This window comes from Carassius gibelio, chromosome B17 (assembly GCF_023724105.1).
Source record: "Carassius gibelio isolate Cgi1373 ecotype wild population from Czech Republic chromosome B17, carGib1.2-hapl.c, whole genome shotgun sequence".
NCBI classification, from domain to species: Eukaryota; Metazoa; Chordata; class Actinopteri; order Cypriniformes; family Cyprinidae; genus Carassius; species Carassius gibelio.
Genome location: NC_068412.1, coordinates 4967801 through 4991346, shown reverse-complemented (window position 1 = coordinate 4991346; position 23546 = coordinate 4967801). Strand labels below are relative to the sequence as shown.

Below are 23546 nucleotides of genomic sequence, written 5' to 3'. Positions count from 1 at the left end.
ATTTCCCACAGCACCAAACAGAACACCGATATCTGCATTCATATAAACTAATGCGGGTGCTGATGAACGGCAGACCAGCTCAATAAATCATCAGGTGTTGGGAAATCACCACACTAATACAGTGACGAGTAACAGCTCAGCTGCTACAGATGTCTGATGTGACAGAGTTTACTCAAACAGTCCTGTATGAAGTCAAAGCAGGGTTGCACTCATCCACGTCTGCAGAAGCTGGGAATGTGAGTTCATCCTGGGAAAAGAGAGGGACCAACTGTTATTTTTTACACATTACTCAATATTGAATAGTATCATTGGTGTCCCTGTTTTCCATCATTCAGTTGCCCACCTGCTCTACAGTAGGATGCGGTACTTGAGGGCTTGAGGGACTCTGTTAATCACCAGCCAGCCGTCATAGCTGAGGGAGACGAACAGCCAAGGGTTTGCAGCAGACCACTCCACTGCATACACGCTAACTGAACTGATCTGATCTAAACTATACTGAACTAGACTAAAATAAATAGAATTAAATATTGCTGATTGTAACTATGCATTCTTTTTGTGTGATTTAACAGAGCTTGACTAAACAGAACTAACCTGATCTGAACTATTCTGAACTGGATTGACTTTATAAGGATTTAATATAACAGTATCTGAGCTCAAATGAAAAATAAACGACCTGAATTAAATTGTACTGAACTGGATTGAAATGAAAACGAATTGAACTTAAATCAATTGAAAATAAAATATATTTTGTGGAATTTAACTGAATCAAACTGAACTGAAAAAAAAAAAAAAAACACTGAGCTAAACTGATCTGGCCTAATTGTTGTCACAGTTGGTTAAACCGTGATCTCTGCTTAGCACTATGTGAGTGGAGTTTTGTGTGTCTCTCATCATCACTGATCATTTCATGTGGGCGTCTCTGTTAATTGTTGATCAACCATTAGCTGCTCCCTACTTATTGCCCCGTCTTTCATTTTGTGTTTGTCAGATCATTGTTTGAAGCTCCCTGTTGTATGCCTGGTTTCTTGTTCCTGTTTCTCCCTGTTTCATCTCCTCGCTGGATCTTCACACCTCTGGAACCCCATCCACTCCACTCACATCAGATCGCTCATCTCAGTTCCTGCGTCACGCTCTCCTGCTGCCTCACCTCATCGCCACTTCCTGGACAGCTGTGACATCATCTCTCTACACACCGTTTGTCCCTGCTGTTACCACTGTACACTTGCGTGCCTCAATAAATCCACTATTGTTACTTGCAATTGCTTCCTCACCCTCATTGCCATTACAGAGCAAACTGATCAACCATGGAAGCAGCAAATTCAACCTCAGTCTCTGAATTCATCCACCACAGCGTGGTGACGCAGGTGTCCAAGTTCACCCAGCATTTCCAACAGCTAACCACTCACGCTGCGCCACCCACACCGTCTGTTCCCCGAGCTATCCCTGAGACCAGCTATTGACCAGAGCCCCATCTACCAGTTCCTGAGAGTTACTCCGGTGAGCCGAATTTCTGTAGAGCATTCCTTACCAGATGTTCCATGTATTTCTCATTGCAGCCTCGCACCTTCGAGACAGAAGAGTCTAAGGTTGGGTTTGTTCTCACCTTGCACTCCAGGAAGGCAGCCTTGTGGGGAACGGCAGTGTGGGAGAACCGAGACCCATGCTGCACCTCGTTCTACACCCTTGCGGCCGAAATGAAGAGAGTTTTCTACAGAGCAGTAGCTGGCAAGGAAGCTGCCAGGAGACACGCGGGTCTCAAACAGGGGGACCTTTCCGTTGCAGACTACTCCATTGAGTTTCGCACATTGGCGGCCGAAAGCAAGTGGAACGAGGAGGCACAGTGGGATATTTTCCTGCATGAGCTGGCCGACCGTGTTCATAAGGAGATCTACCTGCTTGATTTGCCATCTAGTCTCAACGGGGGTATTGACTTGGCGCTTTGAGGGGAATGCTTGCATTGAATGACTGGGACTGCACGCCCGTTCTACATGTTTTCCCAGCAACGCTGAGATTGGCAACCTGAGCAGAGAGAACACGGCTGGCCCCTTCCTCGATCACGAGGAAATGCAGGTGGGTAGAGCTCGGCTGTCCCGTGAGTAGAGAGAGAGGTGGAGGTCCCGTGGACTCTGTCTGTATTCCGGTGGCTCTGGACATTTTCAACTCTCTTGCCCGGTAAGAGGAACAAGCCCATTAGTAAACTTGGGGCTACTATCGGGTGGGATCTCCACCGGGAAGTCCTCATCATCCACTCTCCTTCCGGTGAGACTGAGATTGGCCAACAACACGCACACCTGTCAAGCCCTTCTGGACTCCAGAGTGGAGGGTAACTTCACTCGCACCAGATCTCCATCAGAGTTCTTAACGGCCAGGAACTTCCCAACATCACATTCACCACTGGACCCATAACTCTCCACACCTCTGGAAACCACACTGAGACCATTCCCTTCCTCCTCATTAATTCCCCCGTGGCACCCATTGTCCTAGGTCACCCTTGGCTGGTCAAGCACAATTCACGAGTGGATTGGGGTTCCAACACCATCACCTTGTGGAGCGAATGAGTCCTGTCTGGTGTCTGTTTGTTCCTCTGTGTCTGTGTCTGTTTTTTTATTTATTTATTTTTTCAGGAGAAGGCCCAGAGTATGTGGATCTGAAGGAGGTGTTCAGTAAGTCCCACGCTGTTTCTTTTCCTCCGCATCGTCCCTATGACTGTGCCATAAAGTTAGTCCCAGGTAAGTCCCTAGCACTAGTGTGCAGCATCCACCTGGATGATGCGACGGCAGCCATTTTGCGCCAGAACGCCCACCACACACCAGCTTACTGGTGGAGAGGAGACAGAGTGATGAAGCCAATCAGCAGATATGGGGATTGTTAAGAGGCCATGATGGTCAGAGGCCAATGGGCGAATTTAGCCAGGATGCCGAGGTCACACCTCTACTCTTTTCGAAAGACATCCTGGGATTTTTAATGACCACAGAGAGTCAGGACCACGGTTTAACGTCTCATCCGAAGGACGGTGCTTGTTGACAGTATAGCGTCCCCATCACTACACTGGGGCGCTAGGACCCACACAGACCACAGGGTGAACACCCCCTGCTGGCCTCACTAGCACCTCTTCCAGCAGCAACCTAGTTTTCTCAGGAGGTCTCCCATCCAGGTACTGACCAGGCTCAGCCCTGCTTAGCTTCAGTGGGAAACCGGTCTTGGGCTCCAGGGTGATATGCCATTCGTGCTTTCCTACTCTCCAGCAGTTTTTCAAGCACTCGTTAATGACGTGTTGAGAGACATGGTAGATCAATTCATATTTGTTTACCTGGATGACAAATAGATTTTTTCTTCATCTCTCTAGGAACACGTGCAACATGTCAGACTAGTGCTCCAGAGGCTAGAGAATGGGTTTAGATTACATGGTCTCGTCTGGATCATATGGATCCTCACAAGGTTAAGGCTATGATAGATTGGCCAAGTCCAGATTCCCGTAATGCCCTACAGCAGTTTCTGGGTTTCTCCAATTTTTATCTGTGTTTTATTCACAATTTCAGCCAACGAATCTCACCTCTGACCGCCTTGACCACCCCCAGAACAACGTTCAGGTGGTCCGATACAGGCGAAGCTGTATTTACCAACCTCAAGAGTCACTTTGTTTCGGCTCCCATCTTAGTCGCCCCTGATCCCACACGTCAGTTCGTGGTGGAGGTCGACGCATCAGAGGTGGGAGTAGGTGCAGTGCTTTCCCAACGCATTGCCTCAGATGACAAGATGCACGCTTGCGTGTTTTTTTTCCTCATCATTTATCTCCTGCCGAACGTAACTATGATATTGGTAACAGAGAATTGTTTGCCATCAAGATGGCATAGGGGGAGTGGGGTCATTGGTTGGGAGGGCCGGGGGTACCTTTCATTGTCTGGACCGACCATAAGAATTTAGAATATATTAGAACTGCCAAAAGACTAAACTCCAGGCAGGCTAGGTCGGCACTTTTTTTGGTCGTTTTGACTTTTCTTTATCGTACCGCCCAGGTTCCAAGAACATCAAACACTATTCTTTGTCACGTATTTTAAATCCATCCGCCCGGTGACTTCCGAGTGTATTTTACCTGAGAAAGTAGTTATCTCATCACTCATATGGGAGGTCGAGTCGAAGGTGAAGATGGCCTTAGAAGGGGTAATGCCTCCGCCTGGGTGCCCACCGTATCGGTTGTTCATTCTGGAGGGGTTGCGGTCCGACATGCTTAGTAAAGCAACGAATCTGGTGTCCACTCATGGCTCGCTACATTCACAATTTTGTTTTGGCCTGCTCAGTTTGTGCCAGTGGTAAGCCATCTAACTGACCTCCACATGGGTTACTTCAACCGCTGTCTGTCACTTCATGACCCTGGTCCCACATCGCTCTAGATTTTGTTAACGTCCTCCCGCCCTCTAATGGTATGACAGTTGTTTTGACCATAGTGGACCAATTCTCGACGGCATCACATTTCATTCCCTTGCCCAAATTACTGTCAGCCAAGGCAAGTTACATGGTTACATGGCCTCCCGATAGACGTGGTCTCTGACAGGGGTTCCCTATTTGTGTCCAAATTTTGGCAATAATTTTGTAAATTATTGGGAGCTACGGTTATCCTGTCTTCAGGTTATCATCCCCAGAGCAATGGTCAGTCCGAGCGTGCCAACCAAGATTTGAAGAGAATATTGCGATGTTTGGTCTCCAGTAGGGCTGTTCAAAAAATCAAATGCGATTTTCATGCGCATCTCATCAGTAAAGACGCTCCTGTAATTAGAAGTATATCTCCAGCACGTGCGTTCAGATAAGGGTTGCCAGGTTTTCACAACAAATCCTGCCCAGTTGCTTCTCAAAACTAGCCCAAGCATGTTTCCAGGAGGTTTCCCCTTTAAAGATAGCTTCCCGGGGTTAAAATATACGTTTTTGGCAGGGTTAACTTGGTAAAATGTGCATTTTAGACCGCAGACTTGGCAACACTGGTTCAGGTGAAACGGCAGTTACTACACAGAGCCGTAGTCTACCAACAACCAACACAAAATCACTTTCAAAATCGACGAAGAATCGCCTGCGATTTTAAAATCGATTTTGCGTAGACTGTCAGTGAATTACGGCTCTGTGTAGTAAATGTCAACCAGTGTTGCCAAGTCTGTGGATGTTTTTCATGTCCGTGGGTCGAAGCGACAATACCAATAATGTGATTTTTAGCCCCTAAAATGCGAATATTACCAATGCAACCCTGCCAAAAAACATATATATTTTAACCCCAGGAAGCAATTTTTATCCTCCTGGAAATGCGATTGGACTACGTTTGGAATAATTTTGAGAAGCAACGGGGAAGGATTTGTTGTGAAAACCTGGCAACCCGAATCTGAATGCACGTCCTGTTGATATACTACTAATTACAGGAGCGTCTTTACTTATGAGATGTACATGAAAATCGCATTCGATTTTTTGCACAGCCCTAGGCTCCAAGAATCCTTCATCCTCGAGCCAACAACTCTCTATGGTTGAGTACGCACATAACTCGCTACCAGCTTCATCCACGGGCCTCTACCCATTAGAGTGCATAGATGGGGAACCCACCTATTCAGTAAATTGCATAATGGACTCGAGACGTAGGGGTCAAGGATTTCAGTACTTGGTGGACTGGGAAGGTTACAGTCCAGAAAAGAGGAGTTGGGTACCTGCTAGGGGCATACTGGATAACTCCCTATTTGATGATTACAATCGACAGGTAAGGTCATCAGGGAAAGCCAGGAGGTGTTCCTAGAGGGGAGGATACTGTCACAGTTGGTTAAACCGTCATCTCTGTTTAGCACTATGTGGGTGAAGTTTAGTGTGTCTCTCGTCAGCACTGATCGTTTCATGTGGGCGTCTCCGTTAATTGTTCATCAGCCACAGCTGCCACTCATTACCTGCTCCCTACTTATTGCCCTGTCTTTCATCTTGTGTTTGTCAGATCGTTGTTTGAAGCTCCCTGTTGTATGCCTGGTTTTTGGTTCCTGTTTTCCCTGTTTCATCTCCTCGCTGGATCTTCACACCTCTGGAACCCCATCCACTCCACTCACATCGGATCACTCATCTCAGTTCCTGTGTCCCGCTCTCCTGCTGCCTCACCTCATCACCACTTCCTGGAAACCTATGACATCATCTCCCTACACTCCGTTTGTCCCTGCAGTTACCACTGTATACTTGTGTGCCTCAATAAATCTACTATTGTTACTTGCAATTGCTCCCTCACCCTCATTGCCATTACAGTTGTACTGAACTGGACTGAAATTAATAGAATTATACTAAACTTAATTAAAAATAACAATACTGGGCTAGACTAAATTGATCTGACCTGAACTGAACTATGTTGAACCGGATTGAAATTAATAGAATATAACTGAAAATAAATATATTTTGAGGAATTTAACTGAGTCAAACAGAACTGAAAAATACTGAGTTAGACTGAACTGAACTTGACTGAATTAAATAAAAAAAAGTATAGAACTGCTTGGAACTCAGTTGAAAATAACAAATGTATTTCTTATAATTGAACTGGATCAAACTGAACTGAAAAACACAGAGCTAGATATAATGGAATGGCATGATCTAATTTATATTGAACTGGATTAAAATTATTAGAATTTAATGGAACGGTACTGAACTCAACTGAAAATGAACTCAACTAACTTAAATTGCACTTAACTGAATTGAAACAAACAGAATTGAACAGAATTATAATGAATTACATTGAATAAAATCCTAGAATCACACTTAATCAAACTGAACTGAAAAAGACTGAGCTAGACTTAACTGACTTAAACTAGGGCTAGGCAATATGGCCAAAAAATTATCTTGATAAAACTTTTTTAAATCATCAATATTGATAATTGTCATGATAAATTCCAATCTCTATTTCTTTCAAATTTAAATTCCCATTTTTTTTATTTATTGTGATTTTAAACTACTTGTCATGGTCAGAATATGATAAAGACTTCAAATTCTTGAATTCTTTACAATTTTGCAGTTATTTTCACTTACCCAAATAAACAGAAACATTAAATAGATGAATTTATAGAAACAGTAATTTCTTAGTTTCTGGACCCTCTAATGAGGGATAATGTTTTAAATCATGAAACAGATTTGTGTTGCCTGACTCCCTTAGAAATGCATATTTTACAGTAGTTTGAGTTAGGTTTCAGATGTAAATTAAAGTTCATTATTAAAAACAGTAACATCTGTAAAAATTGTAACAACTTTAATTATTTGATCATTATGACTGCTTGAGTTTTAGTAAAATAAACTATTGGTCTTCCATAGTAGCATACATTTAGACCACGATAACCACAGTTAAAAGCACACACCATGGTGCAGTTAGTGTTACTACAATAAATCCATGGTATTTATAGACTGAAAAGCCTTCTGACTATATCTTTTTCTCTATTTGTCAGTGCTATTTCTATAAACTAATTTACATCACAAGTCATTTGTGTTCTTGGCTGAATTGAGGCGCCTTACACCAGATCTCACAGTGTTGTTTAGTGTTACATGACCGAGACTTTTGAGTTAAGCATCTGTTCAAGTGAAGCTCTCGCTGTGCTGCTGTTTGAACTTTGAGCCGAGCGGATAAACGCTCCGTCTGGCGTAGCGCTGTTTCCTTACATTTTTTATATCGAAAATGTTTCAAATTCTTGTTGTAGCTTTATAGAGGAAAATTATATCGCAATAATTATCGTTAACATTGAACTAGCCTGAACGAAATTCTACTGAACTGGAAATTAATAGAAGTGTACTGAACTCATTTGAAAAGAACAAATATATTTTGTGGAATTTAACTGAACCAAACTGGACTGAAAAACACTAAGCTGGACTGAACTGACCTGAACGGAATTCAACTGAAGAGAACAAATTTATTTTGTTGCATTCATATAGAATATCTGAGGACCTAAAAGAAGCTGATGTGGAAGGGGAGAGAGATAGAAAGGGAGGTGTACTTTTCTTCCTGATGGCTCTCCTCATTGTCACTGAGCTCGTCGTCGTCCACCAGGTGTCCGAGCGGCTCTGAGGAGATGGACACCATGTTGGACAGGATGACCCTGCTGTCGCTGCTGCCGGTGAGCAGCAGCTGGTTGTGAGAGTGATTGTACCTCACACTCCACACCCTGGAACAAACAGCCCAGCGTCACACACGCCTGCGTTCCCAGACTTATTTCTCTTATTTCTCCTTCCTCCATCTATTTAAGCCCCGGGCACAGCTCAGAAAAGGATCCCAGCCCTCATAGCCAGGGACTGTGGGAGGATAACTCAGCTGTCAGCAGTCAAATCTGGCTCAGTCAAGACTTCTCCCTAACTAATCTGTCTCCTATCCCAGAAAATTCCCTAATACCTCCCAGCCCGAGGCTCAGCCGAACCCCTGTCGCTGCAAACACAAGAAATGAGAATCATGTACGGGACATTGTTGTTGTGGCTCTTTCCTATCTAAATAGGATCAAAACGGCTCTGATTGATCCGGCGCCTCTATCTTTAAGAGATAGCATCCTGCTGACATGCTATCATGCCTTGATTGGTGTGCGCACGTGCGTGTGTGTGTGATTCTGAGGCAATTATATCCAGTGACTCACACCTACGAGCAGATACTCTCTCACAATCACACACACTCCTCTTTCTTCACTGAAATAGATCTGCAGTGAGCTAAATCCAGCTACGTTAACACACCCCGGAGGCCGGAGCACTATAACACACAACTATAGCATCAGCAAGATGTAAGAGCACAGATATATACACACTAATTAAAATACTGTCTTCTACATTTAAGATAACAATGTTGAAACCCGACACGCACAGATAAAATAGCACAGAAAGGATGGATTCAAAAGAAAAATGTAAAAGATCGTGCTAACACAAGCCTCAAACCTCATAAAAAGATGATTCTCTTTGACTAAAATACAATTATAAATGTGGCTGCAAAGGTAAGTCACATTAGACGGATTAGCAGCTAATTAACAGAGATCTCACACACATGCATTTCAACTAATATAAAGCTACTGCTGATATAATGGACAGGACACAAGGTAGTATCATTATTGACAGATTCAATTCTGTTTCGTAAGTAATAAACAAATTTTTATATAAAAACAAACAAACAAACAACAAAAAAGTTGAGGTTAAGAGTTGATGTTTCCAAGCCTGCATTTATTTAATTAAAAATACAAATAAAACCATTTAAAAGTCTGTTTTCTATGTAAATATATGCTGTAAAGTGTTATTTATTTCTGTGATGCGCAGCTGTATTTTCAGCATCATTCCTCCAGTCTTCAGTGTCACATGATCTTCAGAAATCAGAATAATATGATCATTTACTGCTCAAGAAACATTTCTGATTATTACCAATGTTGAAAACAGTTGTGCTGCACAATATTATTGGGGAGACTGTGATACACTACCATTCAACTGTATGGGGTAAGTAGATATGTTTTAAAACAAGAATCCTGAAAAAATAATTCATTACAATTTCTACATAAATGTTACACAGCCATAATTGTTTTCAATATCGATAACAAAAAGGACCATTGTTAATAATTGAGCACCAATATAACTGAGCAGAAAATCACAGATATATATTCAAATACAAAAGAGTCATTTTAAAGTGTAATAATATATCACAATATTTTTTTTATGTTTTTATTATATTTTCAAGTGAGAGTGCTCCTCCAGACACTTGACGGGTTCGTTGATGTGACGCACGTCCCAGAACTTGACTTTACAGTCGTCTCCGCAGATGGTCAGGTAATACTGCTCGTTGGGTTTGAAATCCAAGTCTCGCACCAGCTGCCCAATGAGCGCTTTCAATGCAGTAGATCTGACTGTGAGCAAAAAAAACATCACATCACACACTCAGACCAAAACAGACGAGAAAGCAAACGAACAATGGAGAGAGAATCACAGAAGAGAATGAGAGGAACAGACAGAGTGGGAAAGAGAGAGATAAGTATAGAGCGTTTCTCATGAATCAAAAGCAGCCCGAGCGTCTGGGTCTGAAGGTCAAACCTCCATCAAGCGGCGTGTAAAAGTGTGACAAGCCATAAAGCACAGGCTGCTGGCGTCCTCTCGCAAGGTGATTGTAAACCTCGTAAAGGTGCTCTGTGTGTGTGTCTCTGTGAGTGTGTGCTTTAGAGGACCTCAGGCTCATCTGTATGGACTAAACACAGTCCAGACACATTACTACACCATCACGTCTGGATTTTTTTACTCCCATTAGCCGGCTATCTTGCCACACACTCATTAGACAATTAACACCCTAATTAAAAATCTCATTAAAACAGGAAGTGAAATATTTGACATGTGAGAGTGTATGGAGATTCAATTAAGTCTCCATTCGAGACAAGTCTAACTCAGCCGCTCGAGAGCCATGTTAACATCGAGAGTCTTGTTTTATTGAGTGGAAATATTAACTCAATGGCAGAGGACATCAATATGCCATCTAGGGCTGCAACTAACTAATCTTATGGCAATCAAATAATCGGACAATTACTTCTTCCATCAAAATCTTAAGTTGTCAAATATATATTTTCTTATTTTATAAGTGAAATATGTTGTTATTCCACAGCTTTCTCAGCACTCTCTAGGGATGCAACTAAAAGCTAGTTAGCAAATCAATCGATTTGACAATTATTATGCCAATTGATTAATCGGACAATTCTTTTTTTCTTTTTTTTTACAATTTAAAAACTAGATTGTCTTACTGTTATTCTACGTCTAGCTCAGTACTCTCCTTCTATACATTTTAAACTACAGTAATCAGGAAGTATTTTATTTATTCTATGTAAGATTTCAGTCAAATATGGTTTAGCTATTGATCGACAACAAATCTTTGGTCATTTTTTTTCTCATTTTCTGTCAACAGTGAAATAAGAATTGTACTAGTGATGATATTCCATCACATGCACAGATAACAGTTTACAAGTTAACCTATACAACATATAAATAATCTATCAAAGACACAGCAATCTGGCCACGTGAAACAATATGTCATTCATTGAAAATTGTTATATAAAAGTACATTTTTATTTTAATTACTTGTGAAGGTCCTTTAATTCTACACAGACCCAACTAATTAGGGCCAGAGCACTGTTGGTGTGAGGACCCTACTGGAATTGCTTGGAATTCCAAAATGAATCGCATTTTTGTGGGCCTAAATATGCTCAAAACATATTCAGTTATAGTCATAGCGCCTCCTGCTGCAAACAGGAAGTGGCATGTTTTATGCTCTAACAAACTCCTCCTAGAGATTTAATGACATCAACAATATATTTGGTCAGTCTACTCTAAAGACCTTTGCAATGTTTAATTGAAAATATCTTGAGTTTTCGTTAAAATACTGTCCATGACAGTGTGACAAAATTCAATGTCTCACCATTAGAATAGAAGTTGTTGTAACTATAAATGTCCAATCTGCCCCAAAATTCACACGTTTGATAAGAGTCCAAGCTTAAATACATATAAAGGTCAATATTCTGTTATAGAGCCATCTCCTGTCAAAAGAAAATTACTTTTTTTTACACTAACTTAAATATTCAATGTCCAATCTGCACTAGACTTGTTTGGTAAGAGTCCTGGCCTGAAGACATTTAAAGGCAATATACACTTATAATTAAAGCGTCACCTGTTGGCAAAAGGATATGTCAAGTTTTAGAGTAACTCAAACATACCATGTTCAATCTGCACCAAACTTTATATGTTTGATGAAGTCCTGGTTTGAAGACATCTACATGCAAATATTCAGTTATAGTCATAACGCCACCAGCTGGCAGCAAGAAGTTTGGCACATATAAATGTCTGACATATTCCTCCTATATGTCCCACTTTAAATGTATATCACTGACCATTCACTGTTTTCCTAAAGCCACCGAGAGGCGGTGAGTCCAGGTGCAAGATCCCTTTCAATGCTGCTTGCAGCTTTAATTCATAATGAAATTTATTGTTGATCATCATTATTGATTTTTTATGAGTCTTTTGATTATTTGTTGTAGCCTTAATTCCATCATCTTATCATGTCTTCAGACATTTTCAGCACAGCCACAGTGTGTTGACCGACAGCCACACTGACCCTCTCTTACATTTCTCACACAAAAGTTGATTATAAGAATGTAAAGTAAACTCCAAGAGTTGAGGTGCACAGGTTATATCAGTAACAAAAATCAAAATCAAGTGACTTAATCGACAATCAAGTCTTTCTCAGAATTGTGACTGAAAGGGTGTTTAGTGCACTCAAATGTCCTAATGAGTGGCATTTACAGAAAGATGATAGTGATTTAGTTCCTCACACACTCACTTAAAATTATGCCATTAAAAATTAAATTATTATTTAATTCATGTAAAAACTAATTTTCAGTCACACTGTATTGCTTATATACTAGTACTAGTACTCAACCATTTGATGCAATATATATATAATGCACATTTTGGTTGACTGTATTTATGGTATACTACAGAACACATAGTCAATGTTAACTAGCTGCTATAACTCATTATTAATTAGCATGCATAGTATTAGCATACTGGCAGTTTATTAGTACTTCACAGTGAATACCATGTGCTTCCTAATCGAAAAGGTTTACATTTAAAGTATTTGCATTTATTTGTACAGTACTGTTAACTTCATCCCTAATTGTATTACAAAACCCTTATAATCCTAACAATAGCCCTAGCCTTACTATTAAAACCCAACCCTACAGCAAATACAGTAAATTAGCAGTAAAAGTGTGAATTGTCCAGAACAACATGCAGTTATGAAGTAAATCCATAGTCTTGAAGATATTTCATGTTAGTACATAGGAGTTATACCACTAAATATATAGTGTGACCATTTTTTTTTTCCTTACGTAAGTATGACTTAACGCAGAAAGAAATTATTTGGAGAAATACATAATATATTACATGAATTGTCTTGTGATAGAGTTTATAAAATGTACCAAAATAATTAAAACCAAGAACAAAAGAAGAAAATTTAGGAACTAATTTCCAGTCCCCATTGACTATGAAGTCAACAGGGACCAGCTGCTTGTTTACACATCCTTCATAATATCTTCTTTTGTGTTCAGTAAATGTTGACAGAGTTTTAACTTTAGCTGGACTATCCCTTACACAGTAAATGGTAATGCCCCTTAAAAAAGGGTTTTATAGCTTGCTCTTGACAAATGGCCAGACTCTATGCTGATATTGTCGCATGCCCTCTCGTTGGCCTCTCAAACCACGCAGACGTGACAAAGGAGACTTTTAACAGACGGACAGGTTGCAAACTTTCTCCCTCTCATGGTTAAGGAGCAGGGGACGCATCCTGAGCCACAGCCAGCACCGACCCAGCCAAGGAAGTGGAGCAAGAAATGAGGTTAGCTGTGCTGCTCCTGAGTCCTTCATGCTTGTAAATGTGAAATTGGCAAAATGGGCAAAGCCTGGGTGAGCACCCGCCACACAAAATCAGACAGAGATTAGTTGTGTTGATCCATAAGCCTGCGGACAGGCGCAGGCCAATCTGCATCCCTATCCTGGCCGCAGAAGTCATTCTGAGCTCCAGTTCTGCACTGCAGCGAGGCAAGGCCGGCTGATAAATGGCCGTGGCTGAGCGGATCGGTCTGCGGAGCCGGACCTCTGTTTCCATGGCAACAGCCAGGCACATGACGGCTGAATGGTAGGGCTCGAGACCTGACATCTGCCTCCGTCTACGAGGAAGACAGTTTAAGAGCATGTGGGTTTCAAACAGCTCTTAAACACTCTGCAGGAAATGGCACTTTCTGAAGGCTACGGGTAATTCGATAGACAGCAAGAAAGTTAAAAGGTCAGGAGACAGTCTGTGGATGTTTGACACACTGCGAAGACATCCGGTGTAAAAACACTGACGTGTGTGGCTCACATTTTTTTGCAGTAAAGATGTCACACACACACACACACACACACACACACACACACACAAAAGCAGCCTGAAGAGGATAAATAATAATAATAATAAATAAATACAATTCTAATTAAAAAATAAAATTGTTATACTTTTTAACCCTTTTATTTCAATATTTAAAATTTTTTATCACAATTACGGTAAGAATCCATCAATTATATTAGCATGATATATTCATAACATTATACATTATTATTACATATTTAATTTTATTTTAACTTTTTAATTGTTATTTTAAATGGTGGTTACCCGCGGGGTCCGCTAATAAAATATGAAAATATATATTCAAATTAGGGATGTTCATTTCGGTTATTTTTCCTAACCGACAACCGACGCTCGTTAACCGATTATTAACTGACAAGATTATTTTAAATTAGAGATTAATTAAATTAGAAAGGATAAGTGTCTGTGACCCGTTAAAAATAATGCACAAAGGTTTGTTTTTATTGTGAATGTACACAAATAAAGGCAAACCGTTAGAATTCTGATTATGCTCTTTATGACTAAAAGGAGAAGTTGCTCCCACTGTTAGAAGAGAAAAAATCAAGTTAAGCTATGCTACTTTAACAATACAGCCTGTTCATTACCATAATAAAATACGGTCAAACAAACAGAAAAAAAAACGCTGCTCAGTTTAAATACGTAATAAAATATGTGCTGTTAAGTGTTATTACAGATGTTATGCAAAACATTTTGTTGTACGTGGATATTGGAACGCGATCGTAGGCTAAAAATAATAATTTGGCATTGTCACGGTTGGTAAACCGTGATCTCAGGGTGTTTGCACTTTGTGGTGAATTCTGTGTGTTCCGCGTCTGCACTGATTAGTTTGTGGCCGTCTCCGTTAACTGTATCAGCAACAGCTGCCACTCATTACTCATCCACTATATTGGCTTGTCTCACGTCTTGTGTTTGTGAGATCGTTGTTTAATGTTTGATGTGGTTACCCTGTTCATCTGGCTCTCAGTGTTGTTTGTGTTTGGATGTCTGTGTTTCCCTAGAACCTCATCCACTCTCCGCACGTTCACTCAGCCAAGGACATCTACCTTCGGCTCCATTCCCCGCAGTTCCTGTGCCATCCTCTCCTGCTGCCTCACGCCGTCATCATCCGGATGCCTCACCTTCTCTCCGCCGTCAGCTGGATTCCTCACCTCTTCACCATCCCCTCCGAGTGTCGCTGTCTCATCGTCATTGTTTGTTTATGTACTCATTCTATATCTTCTCATTAAATTAGTAAACTTGCATTTGCTTCCAGACTGTCCTTTCACCCACCGTCACATAACGATCTCACCACCATGGAAGCAGCGAGCACCAACACCTTCACAGATTTTATGCATCACAGTGGTCAACGCATGGATCAGCAGCAGGAGAGCACCTCTAACACCTGACGCGCTATCCAAGCGCTGGTGGCACAGGTGTCAGAGCTCACCCAGCGTATCCATCAGCTCAAATCTCCCACTGTGCCCATCGCACCGCCTGCGCCGTCCATCCCCCGGGAGATTCCCCAGGACCACTTCAGGCCAGAGCCGCGACTTCCGTCGCCGGAGAACTATGCAGGTGAGCCAGCGTTTTGTAGAACCTTTCTAACCAAGTATTCGATGCATTTCGCCCTACAGCCCCGCACCTTCACTACTGAAGAGTCTAAAGTAGCGTTTACGCTCACACTACTGTCTGGTAAGGCTGCCTTATGGGGGACGGCGGTGTGGGAGAATCAACACCCATGTTGTGCCTCGTTCCATGCCCTCTCAGAGGAGATGAAAAGAGTCTTTGACCAGGCCGCGACCGGCAGGGAGGAACTCCGGCAAGGATCTTCTTACGTCACCGACTACTCCATCGAGTTCCGAACCCTGGCGGCCGCGTGCCAGTGGAACGAGGCGGCGCAGTGGGATAGATTCCTGCATGGGTTATCCGACCGTGTTCAGCAGGAGATCTACCTCCTCGAGCTGCCCCCTACTCTCAACGGACTCCTAGAACTGGCGTTACGAGTTGACGCAAGGTTTAATCGCCTGGGCCGCCAACCCAGTCCTTCTAGATCTACCATCTCTCATGTTAGGGGGCGCTTGAGTCGAGAGAACATGGTCGGTTCTGTCGACGACCACAAGCCCATGCAGGTGGGTAGAGCTCGGCTGTCCCGGAGGGAGAGGGAACGGAGGAGGTCCCAAGGACTGTGTTTGTACTGTGGAGGCTCAAATCATAACATCAACTCATGCCCAGTTAAAAGAGCCAGCCCGGTAGTAAACTTGAGGTTACTATCGGGTGGGATCTCCGCTGAGAAGTCCTCACCAACATCATCGACCCTCCTTCCGATGAGACTGCGGTGGAAGAATCAACATCATGAGTTTCAAGCCCTTCTGGACTCCGGAGCTGATGGTAATTTCTTTGATTCTTCACCTGAACATTCCTGTCCTTCCTGTGTCTCTCCCCATCCATATGTTACCTGAGAAATTAGTGGTCTCAGCACTCGTATGGGAGGTCGAGGTGAAGGTCAAGACGGCCTTAGAAGGGGTAACGCCTCCGTCCGGTTGCACACCGAACTGTTTATTTGTGCCGGAGGAGTTAAGGTCCGAAGTTGTTCAGTGGGGTCATTGTTCTTATGTGGCTTGTCACCCAGGGATAAGTAGAACTAATGGGTTGGTTAGACAACGATTCTGGTGGCCACGTATGGCTTGTGATGTTCGTGATTTTGTTTTGGCTTGCTCAGTTTGTGCCAGTGGTAAGTCATCTAACCGACCTCCTGATGGGCTTTTTCAACCGCTGTCTGTCCCTTCAAGACCCTGGTCCCATATCGCTCTAGATTTCGTTACCGCCCTCTAATGGGATGACGGTCATTTTGACCGTAGTGAACCGGTTCTCAAAGGCGGCACATTTCATTCCCTTGTCCAAATTACCGACAGGTAACAGTCCTGACTTTTCCATCACCTGGTTTCCTTGCGTTCCTTGTATTTTCAAGTTCCTGTTCCTGTTTGTTTGTTTGTTTGTTTGGATTTGGACTGATTTTTGGATATGACCCCCAGCTTGTTTGATTCAAATTTTTGGATTACCCAATAAACTTCACTGCTCTTGGATCTCTCGTCTCCTGTGTTCCCGAAAGTTACAGAATTAAATAATAAAATGTGTCTTATTGATATGCTGCGTGACATTTGATTTTATCTCTCTAAAAAACACATTTTGTTTAATACATTTAGCACAGCTTATTTTAACAATGCCGCAAACTTTTTTAATATATATTTTATGGGGAATTGCAAGCAACATCTTTTTTTTTTTTTTTTTTTTTTTTTTTAATGACCCGCCCCAACCCGCTCTGCAAATAAAGTGATAATTTCTTTACCCGCCCCAACCCGACCAGCGGGTTACCCGTGGCATCAATAATGACCAGATCATGACGAGCACATTGTGTGTATTACATGTTATAACTTTTTATTTTATTATATTCAATAAAAAATGGCATATCAAATTATTTTGCCATATAAATGCTGTTGTTTAATTATTAGAAATGCTAAACAAATACAGTTTGACTGACTGTTGTAATTCAAATCAATCAAACTGATTCTGTTTGATTATAAATCACTTAATGAACCACTGAATAATTTTAGTACTGTATGTGTAATCTAAAGGTTCCTAGTGATTGCAATTACTAACACCCACATGTGTCCTTTTAATGGAGCCAATACTGGTTGATGAAGCAACCTAAAAATCCTTAACCTATAATGGAAAATAACATATAGAACGTATACATACTGTTTCTCATTACCATTGAAAAACTTCATCTGGAATATACAGATGACAGAAGTTGTCCATCACCATCAAGAGCAAAGTAAATGAATGTACCTTTGGACATATTTGACATTATTCTTAGAGAGAGAGAGAGAGAGAGAGAGAGAGAGAGAGAGAGAATGCATTTATGCTGAAACTTTTGATGAAGCAGTTTCCCTTTAACACCTTCCTCACTGAGCTGTAAATGAATGTGCTGATGTCTCCTGAAATCAGTGCAATCAAACTGCAGGGCATATTCTCACTCAACAGTTATCATACGACCTCAATCTATCACAGACTGCCCTTTATACCAGAGGATCCTCCCTCAACGTTATACAATGATCATTCTGAAGTTATCTCAACATTGTAGGTTTAATACATAGTTTGATATAAACTACATTACGGATGGAAATATGACAGATTACTCTTGTTATGACATTCATCATGTAATGCTAAAAATAAGTAAGAGAAATAGTACTTTTTCGAATAACCTAGAATATAGGAGTGTAGAGTCATAACCATGTTTATGAGTACATGGTGTATCATAATGCATTCCCAGACACGATGATAACATGGATTTCTGGTAAGAAGAAAGTGTTCAAACTTGTTCATATTTTGAAAATAAGTCAACAAGCCTGTATTTATTTGATCAAAAACGCAGTAAAAAAACAGTAACATTGTGAAATATTATTACATTTACAAAAAAGTGTCTATGCTAATATATGTTTAAATGTAATTTATTGCTCTGGATTTTCAGTATCATTATTCATCATTATTATATTCTTCAGTGTCACATGATCCTTCAGAAATCCTTCTATAAGGCTGATTTGTTTTCATTACTGTTGAAAACAGTTGGGCTGCTGCATATTTTGGGGAAACCATGATATATTTAATTTTTCAAGATTCTTTGATGAATAGAAAGTTCAAAGGAACAGAATTTATTTGACACAGAAACATTTATAGCATTATAAATGTCTTTAATGTCACTTTTAAACAATTTAACGCATTCTTGTTGAATAAAAGTATTAACTTGCGTGTATGTGAATGAGGCTCCTCACGTCGTACCTCATGCTCGGCAGGTCCCAGCCTCGGATGGCCGTGTGCTGTGTGCTGTGTGCTGTTGTGATGTGTGCTTCACTTGCCTGCTGTGAACCTCAGCTGCCCTTTACCCTCCAGAGTGGTGCTGCTCGAGATCTGTGGGAGGAGAATCGATCAGTTTTTCAGTGACCTTGCTTCTGGAAGTATCAGCCATTTCATAGGCTTTTAAAATAATAAAACGTTTTTTTTTAAGCATTATATGCCACGAACCAAACCAACCTCCTATGAGGTCATTCACAACTTTATTTGAAGCAAAAAATGCAAGAAAAAGAAAAAAAGTACAAGACTGTTGAGAAGCAGATTTCCCAGTTCTTTGAATCTCTCCTGCTGATTTTTTTAGGGTTTGTTGCTGTGCTGTAGCTCACTGACCACAGAGAAAACATATTCAATATTCCAGCACAAACACCAGTCTGAGCGACTAAACAATAACACATTGATCCATCTTTTGATCATCTGCTTATCAGACATTTTAATGCATGATAAACACACTTAAAAACAGTAGGGAGCATCTTTATTTGAATGATACTACTTTTTAAAATTATTTCTTTCACTTAAATGGTAAAGCAGTATCACATTTTTCCTTTGCTAAGGAGAAGAAACACAAAATGCATTCCAATAAGCTCACTAAAAAGTTCACAGTGAGAAATCTTAAATATAAGTATGCTTAATGCTAAAGCACATACTGTATATTTCTGTGCTATATATTTTAGCTTATTATCGAGCATGATGTTCTTATATAGTATTTTTGTCTTGTTTTTCAGATATCTATAACATTCCTAAATCATGATCCATTTACCAGAGAACCAAAATTACCCAAGAAAAATATATCAAAATTAAATAAATGCATGTTTTAAAACAAAACATATATATATATATATATATATATATATATATATACCAACAGCATAAAAAAACAACCTTTTTGCTTTGAATTAGGTTAATTTTTCTTTCCTTATATGGCAAATATGTGTTTTTTGATTTGAGCATAAACTCTATTAATTCTGATACATTTTTAATTAAAAGGCATAATATCATAATGTCACATGTTGGTTTCCATTTAGATCAAGTACGCTCCTGTTTAGTTAATCTTCTTCATAAAGATCACCTGTTTCTGGTTTTTAGTCAACCTCATTACCTGTCTGCCTCTTGTTATCTGCCCTGTCTTAGTTTGAGCCCATTCTGTTCTCCCGTAATGCTATGTTTGAATGGTCAAAGTGTGTTTATGTTTATTAAAAACTCCTTTATTCCTACTCCTTCTTTTCAAGCCTTTATTAAAACAAAAATTGAAGTTCAAAAACAAGATTCCACATATTGCTGCACACTTGTTTCTCTAAGCTCTATAGAAGTGATTTTTACCCACTAGCTAGTTCTACTTTATTATATCTACAGTAGCATCCCATAGATAAAATTAGATTGTATTCTGTCAGTCCAGTCTGGGCAAACAGTGCCAGCCACACAGCTGGTCATAATTAACAATGCTTTAAACATTTCAATGATGTTATTATCCAATCATCATCAACATTTACATAGTCTAGTAGTTATAAATGTATCTCTCACATGTGTCCTGAAAAATCCCATCTATTGTCCTAAAACACAGCAATAAAACAAACTGTCACACAATTAAGAAGCACTATTTAATCTCATATTTTGCTATATTTTTTTTTCTTAAAAATGGCATTTAAAAAAAAAAAATTTGCAGCGAATGCCATAGAAACATTTTTTTTAAGTGAAAAGTTCTTAAAATAAAAATTATCCAAACTATGCTAAATATTTTTTTACTATAAAGAACGTTCTGTGCAATGCAAAAGTTTCACGATATTAAAGGTTCTTCATGACACCATCAACGCCAATAAAGAACCATCATATTTAAGAGTGTGCTGTTGATTATTTTCTCAGCCAGTTTGTTTGAGGACGCTTGTTTCTTTGGAGAAAACGCCCCAGGTACATGCAGACGTGAGCTAGGAGGCTGCTTCTCGCCTCCTTTTCTGTTTGTGGGATTCAGCGATATCTGAATAAAACACTGGCAGACGCAGCGTGGTGATAAACACATCAACCTGAGCTGTTCTGGAGAACAGAGGGATGAGCGGATGGGGGAGGCTGATGAGTGTGTGTGTGTGTGTGTGTGTGTTGTGAGGATGGGGGTGGCATGAGGGGAGATTTGCATGAGGCAGATTAGCATTCTTCACGACACCGCTGGAATCTAGCTGTGCCGAGAGCTTTCCGAACATCCTCTCTGTCTCTCTCTTTCTGCCTCCCCCTCGTTTCCTTCGCTCTGGTGTTTTTAATGGGCGCTGCACTCAGCAGGCCTTGCCACTCTATAACCTCCTCTCACTTTGCATGCAAAGCTGACAATAGTGGGACCTCATGGAGCTACTCAGTGTGATGTCAACCACGGGCCTCTTCTCCAGCCTCCACTGAGTGTTTTCGCAAGTGACGCTTCTTCGTCAAATGTCGAGTCAAGGTTATGTTCGCAAAGGCCTGTGACACCGCAGACTGTGAGCGGCAGTCTGGGAGGCATTAATTAGTAACGACTTCAGCTGATTATTATTGAACATTATGCGCAAAGCTGTTTCTTACTAATAGCACTGTCAGTGAACCGGTGAAGTTTCTCCTCACTACAAATATTAGGCATGCAGGATGCAGAAAATGAGGACGGAATCAGAGAATCCAGTCAAAAAAATGGAATTCCCAGTGGAATGTAGCAGAATTTGTCAAATTTTGGAAGGAAAAATCAAAAGGAATTTAATCAAATTCTGAAAGTCCAATTTAACCTCAAGTAATAATATTAATTATACAGTATATTAAAACATTATTTTTAAGAAATATCAAACAATTTTTCATCCATGTTTCAATTTAAACAGTAAACCTGCAGTGCATTATTTGCCAGAAGGAAAAAAGAAAAGTTCGAATTTGATTTAATTGCATTTTAAAAGATTAATTAATTTTTATGTTTTGTGCATTGGTTTGATTTACACAGTTTTTGGTAATATATATGTATTAAATTATAGAACGAAAAATACAGAAAAATTACAACAGAAAAAACTTTCTGAATAAATAATACACTATATTATATTATATTATATTATATTATATTATATTATATTATATTATATTATATTATATTATATTATATTATATTATATTATATTATATAAAAAAAAGTAGTTTATAGTATATATGGGAACTATTTTTTTTTTCCTTTCCTTAATACAAATTCTAACTACATTGACTAGCAAGTCGTACATCTATACTCATTGGTTGTCTCAGTAATATCTAATGGGAACTGAAAGTTGTGTCTTGTATCATTGATATGCCGTGCTGGTGGCTCCAGAACTGAGAGAAGAGCAGTGAAACTCTGCAGTTATGAAAATAATGAACCTCACCGTGGCCTTGGTGGAGCTCTCCTGAAGGTCCCAGAGCAGCACGTGGTTTTCAGCCAGAGATATCACACGCTTCCCATCACCCATGGGCTCCCATAATACACTGCAGGAGACATGAGAGAAGACACTGACACACACAGTCATGTGCATTTATTCAGTGAATGCTAGCATTTAATATAATGTTTGAATGATGCTCTTTGCGTATGTATGAAGAATGTTGATATAGTTGTACAGGAGGTGTACAGCAATTAACCACACTGCAGTCCACACATTATTATCATTAGCTATCAACAGAAAACGTTTCTATATGAGCGCATGTTGTCCAAATGCAGTGCAATAAACATCCACATTTAACCCAATCAAGTAATTCAAACTCCTTTTAGTCAACAATGTTCTTGCTCAAAATTGATGAATTTATGAGGTGGGGATATCTTGCCCAATTACCTTTTCCTGATAACATCATTAATGATTTTTTTTTTAATTAGGTATCATTAGTGTAAAATAGTTAAATCACATATTCAGTGTAAATGTATGCAGCTTGACAATCTAGTTTAGATTTATTAATTAATTACAGGACAATAATTTAATGAATAATATGCAGGCTTTTAGTTTAATTGAAGGGATGTCTTAACAGAAAATCAAATACCATTAAATAACTTGACTCAATTGCTCCGTAGGTTATGATGAATAATGAAGATAATTTAAATTAATCTAATTCTAATCTATTATTATGTAATACCTCCATCAGACCTCGAGAGTTTAATAAAAAATAAAAATGTTTTACTTCAAAATTAAAACTATTCATATTTTTTGTGACCTATACTGTACAGTATATACAGGATTTTTTTAGATTAAAACAGTAACAGTTAAATTAATAAGAACATAACCATTCAGTAAATGTACAGAGATAAAAGTTTAGTTGTTTAGATTAATCAAGAGAAGACAAAACTAGGAGGAATTTTACCTCATTTTACATTTCATTTGCATGTCAACTTTTTTCACCCCATTTACTCTCATATTTAATATGCATGCAGCTTTTTATGATCTCATATTAACTTAGAGACTAAATGAAGTATTTGTACTGTACAAATTGCTGCAATAAATTCCTAAAAGTATTATCACATATTTAATTTAGTAATGTCATTAAAATATTGATGTTGATTAAAAAATGTCCATGGACACCAAATAAACACATGCTGGGGAAGCTGCTTCAAACTGTAGTTTGTCAAGCTTCACATGATCAAGCATAAGTTGTGTAAAAGTATCTAGCAAGATATAATCTAAATATATTCAAACTATTGAAATGTGCCATTTATTTTAGTGCAATTTAGTGTGGCTTCATCAAACCTGAAGACACTGGACAGTCTCTGGATAATTCA

General features: G+C 39.7%; 1 protein-coding gene across 1 annotated transcript in view; it reads right to left on the bottom strand.

Moving 5' to 3' along the window:
- Positions 1-252: 252 nt before the first annotated feature.
- The window catches only part of eipr1 (EARP complex and GARP complex interacting protein 1), a 44736-nt gene continuing 21442 nt past the window's right edge, over positions 253-23546 (bottom strand). The window contains 8 exon segments of the mRNA XM_052580072.1: positions 253-495; positions 6212-6239; positions 7980-8148; positions 9681-9819; positions 9821-9848; positions 18755-18799; positions 18801-18883; positions 22171-22270. Coding sequence (XP_052436032.1) covers positions 349-495; positions 6212-6239; positions 7980-8148; positions 9681-9819; positions 9821-9848; positions 18755-18799; positions 18801-18883; positions 22171-22270 — 739 coding nt within the window. The 3' untranslated portion in view covers positions 253-348.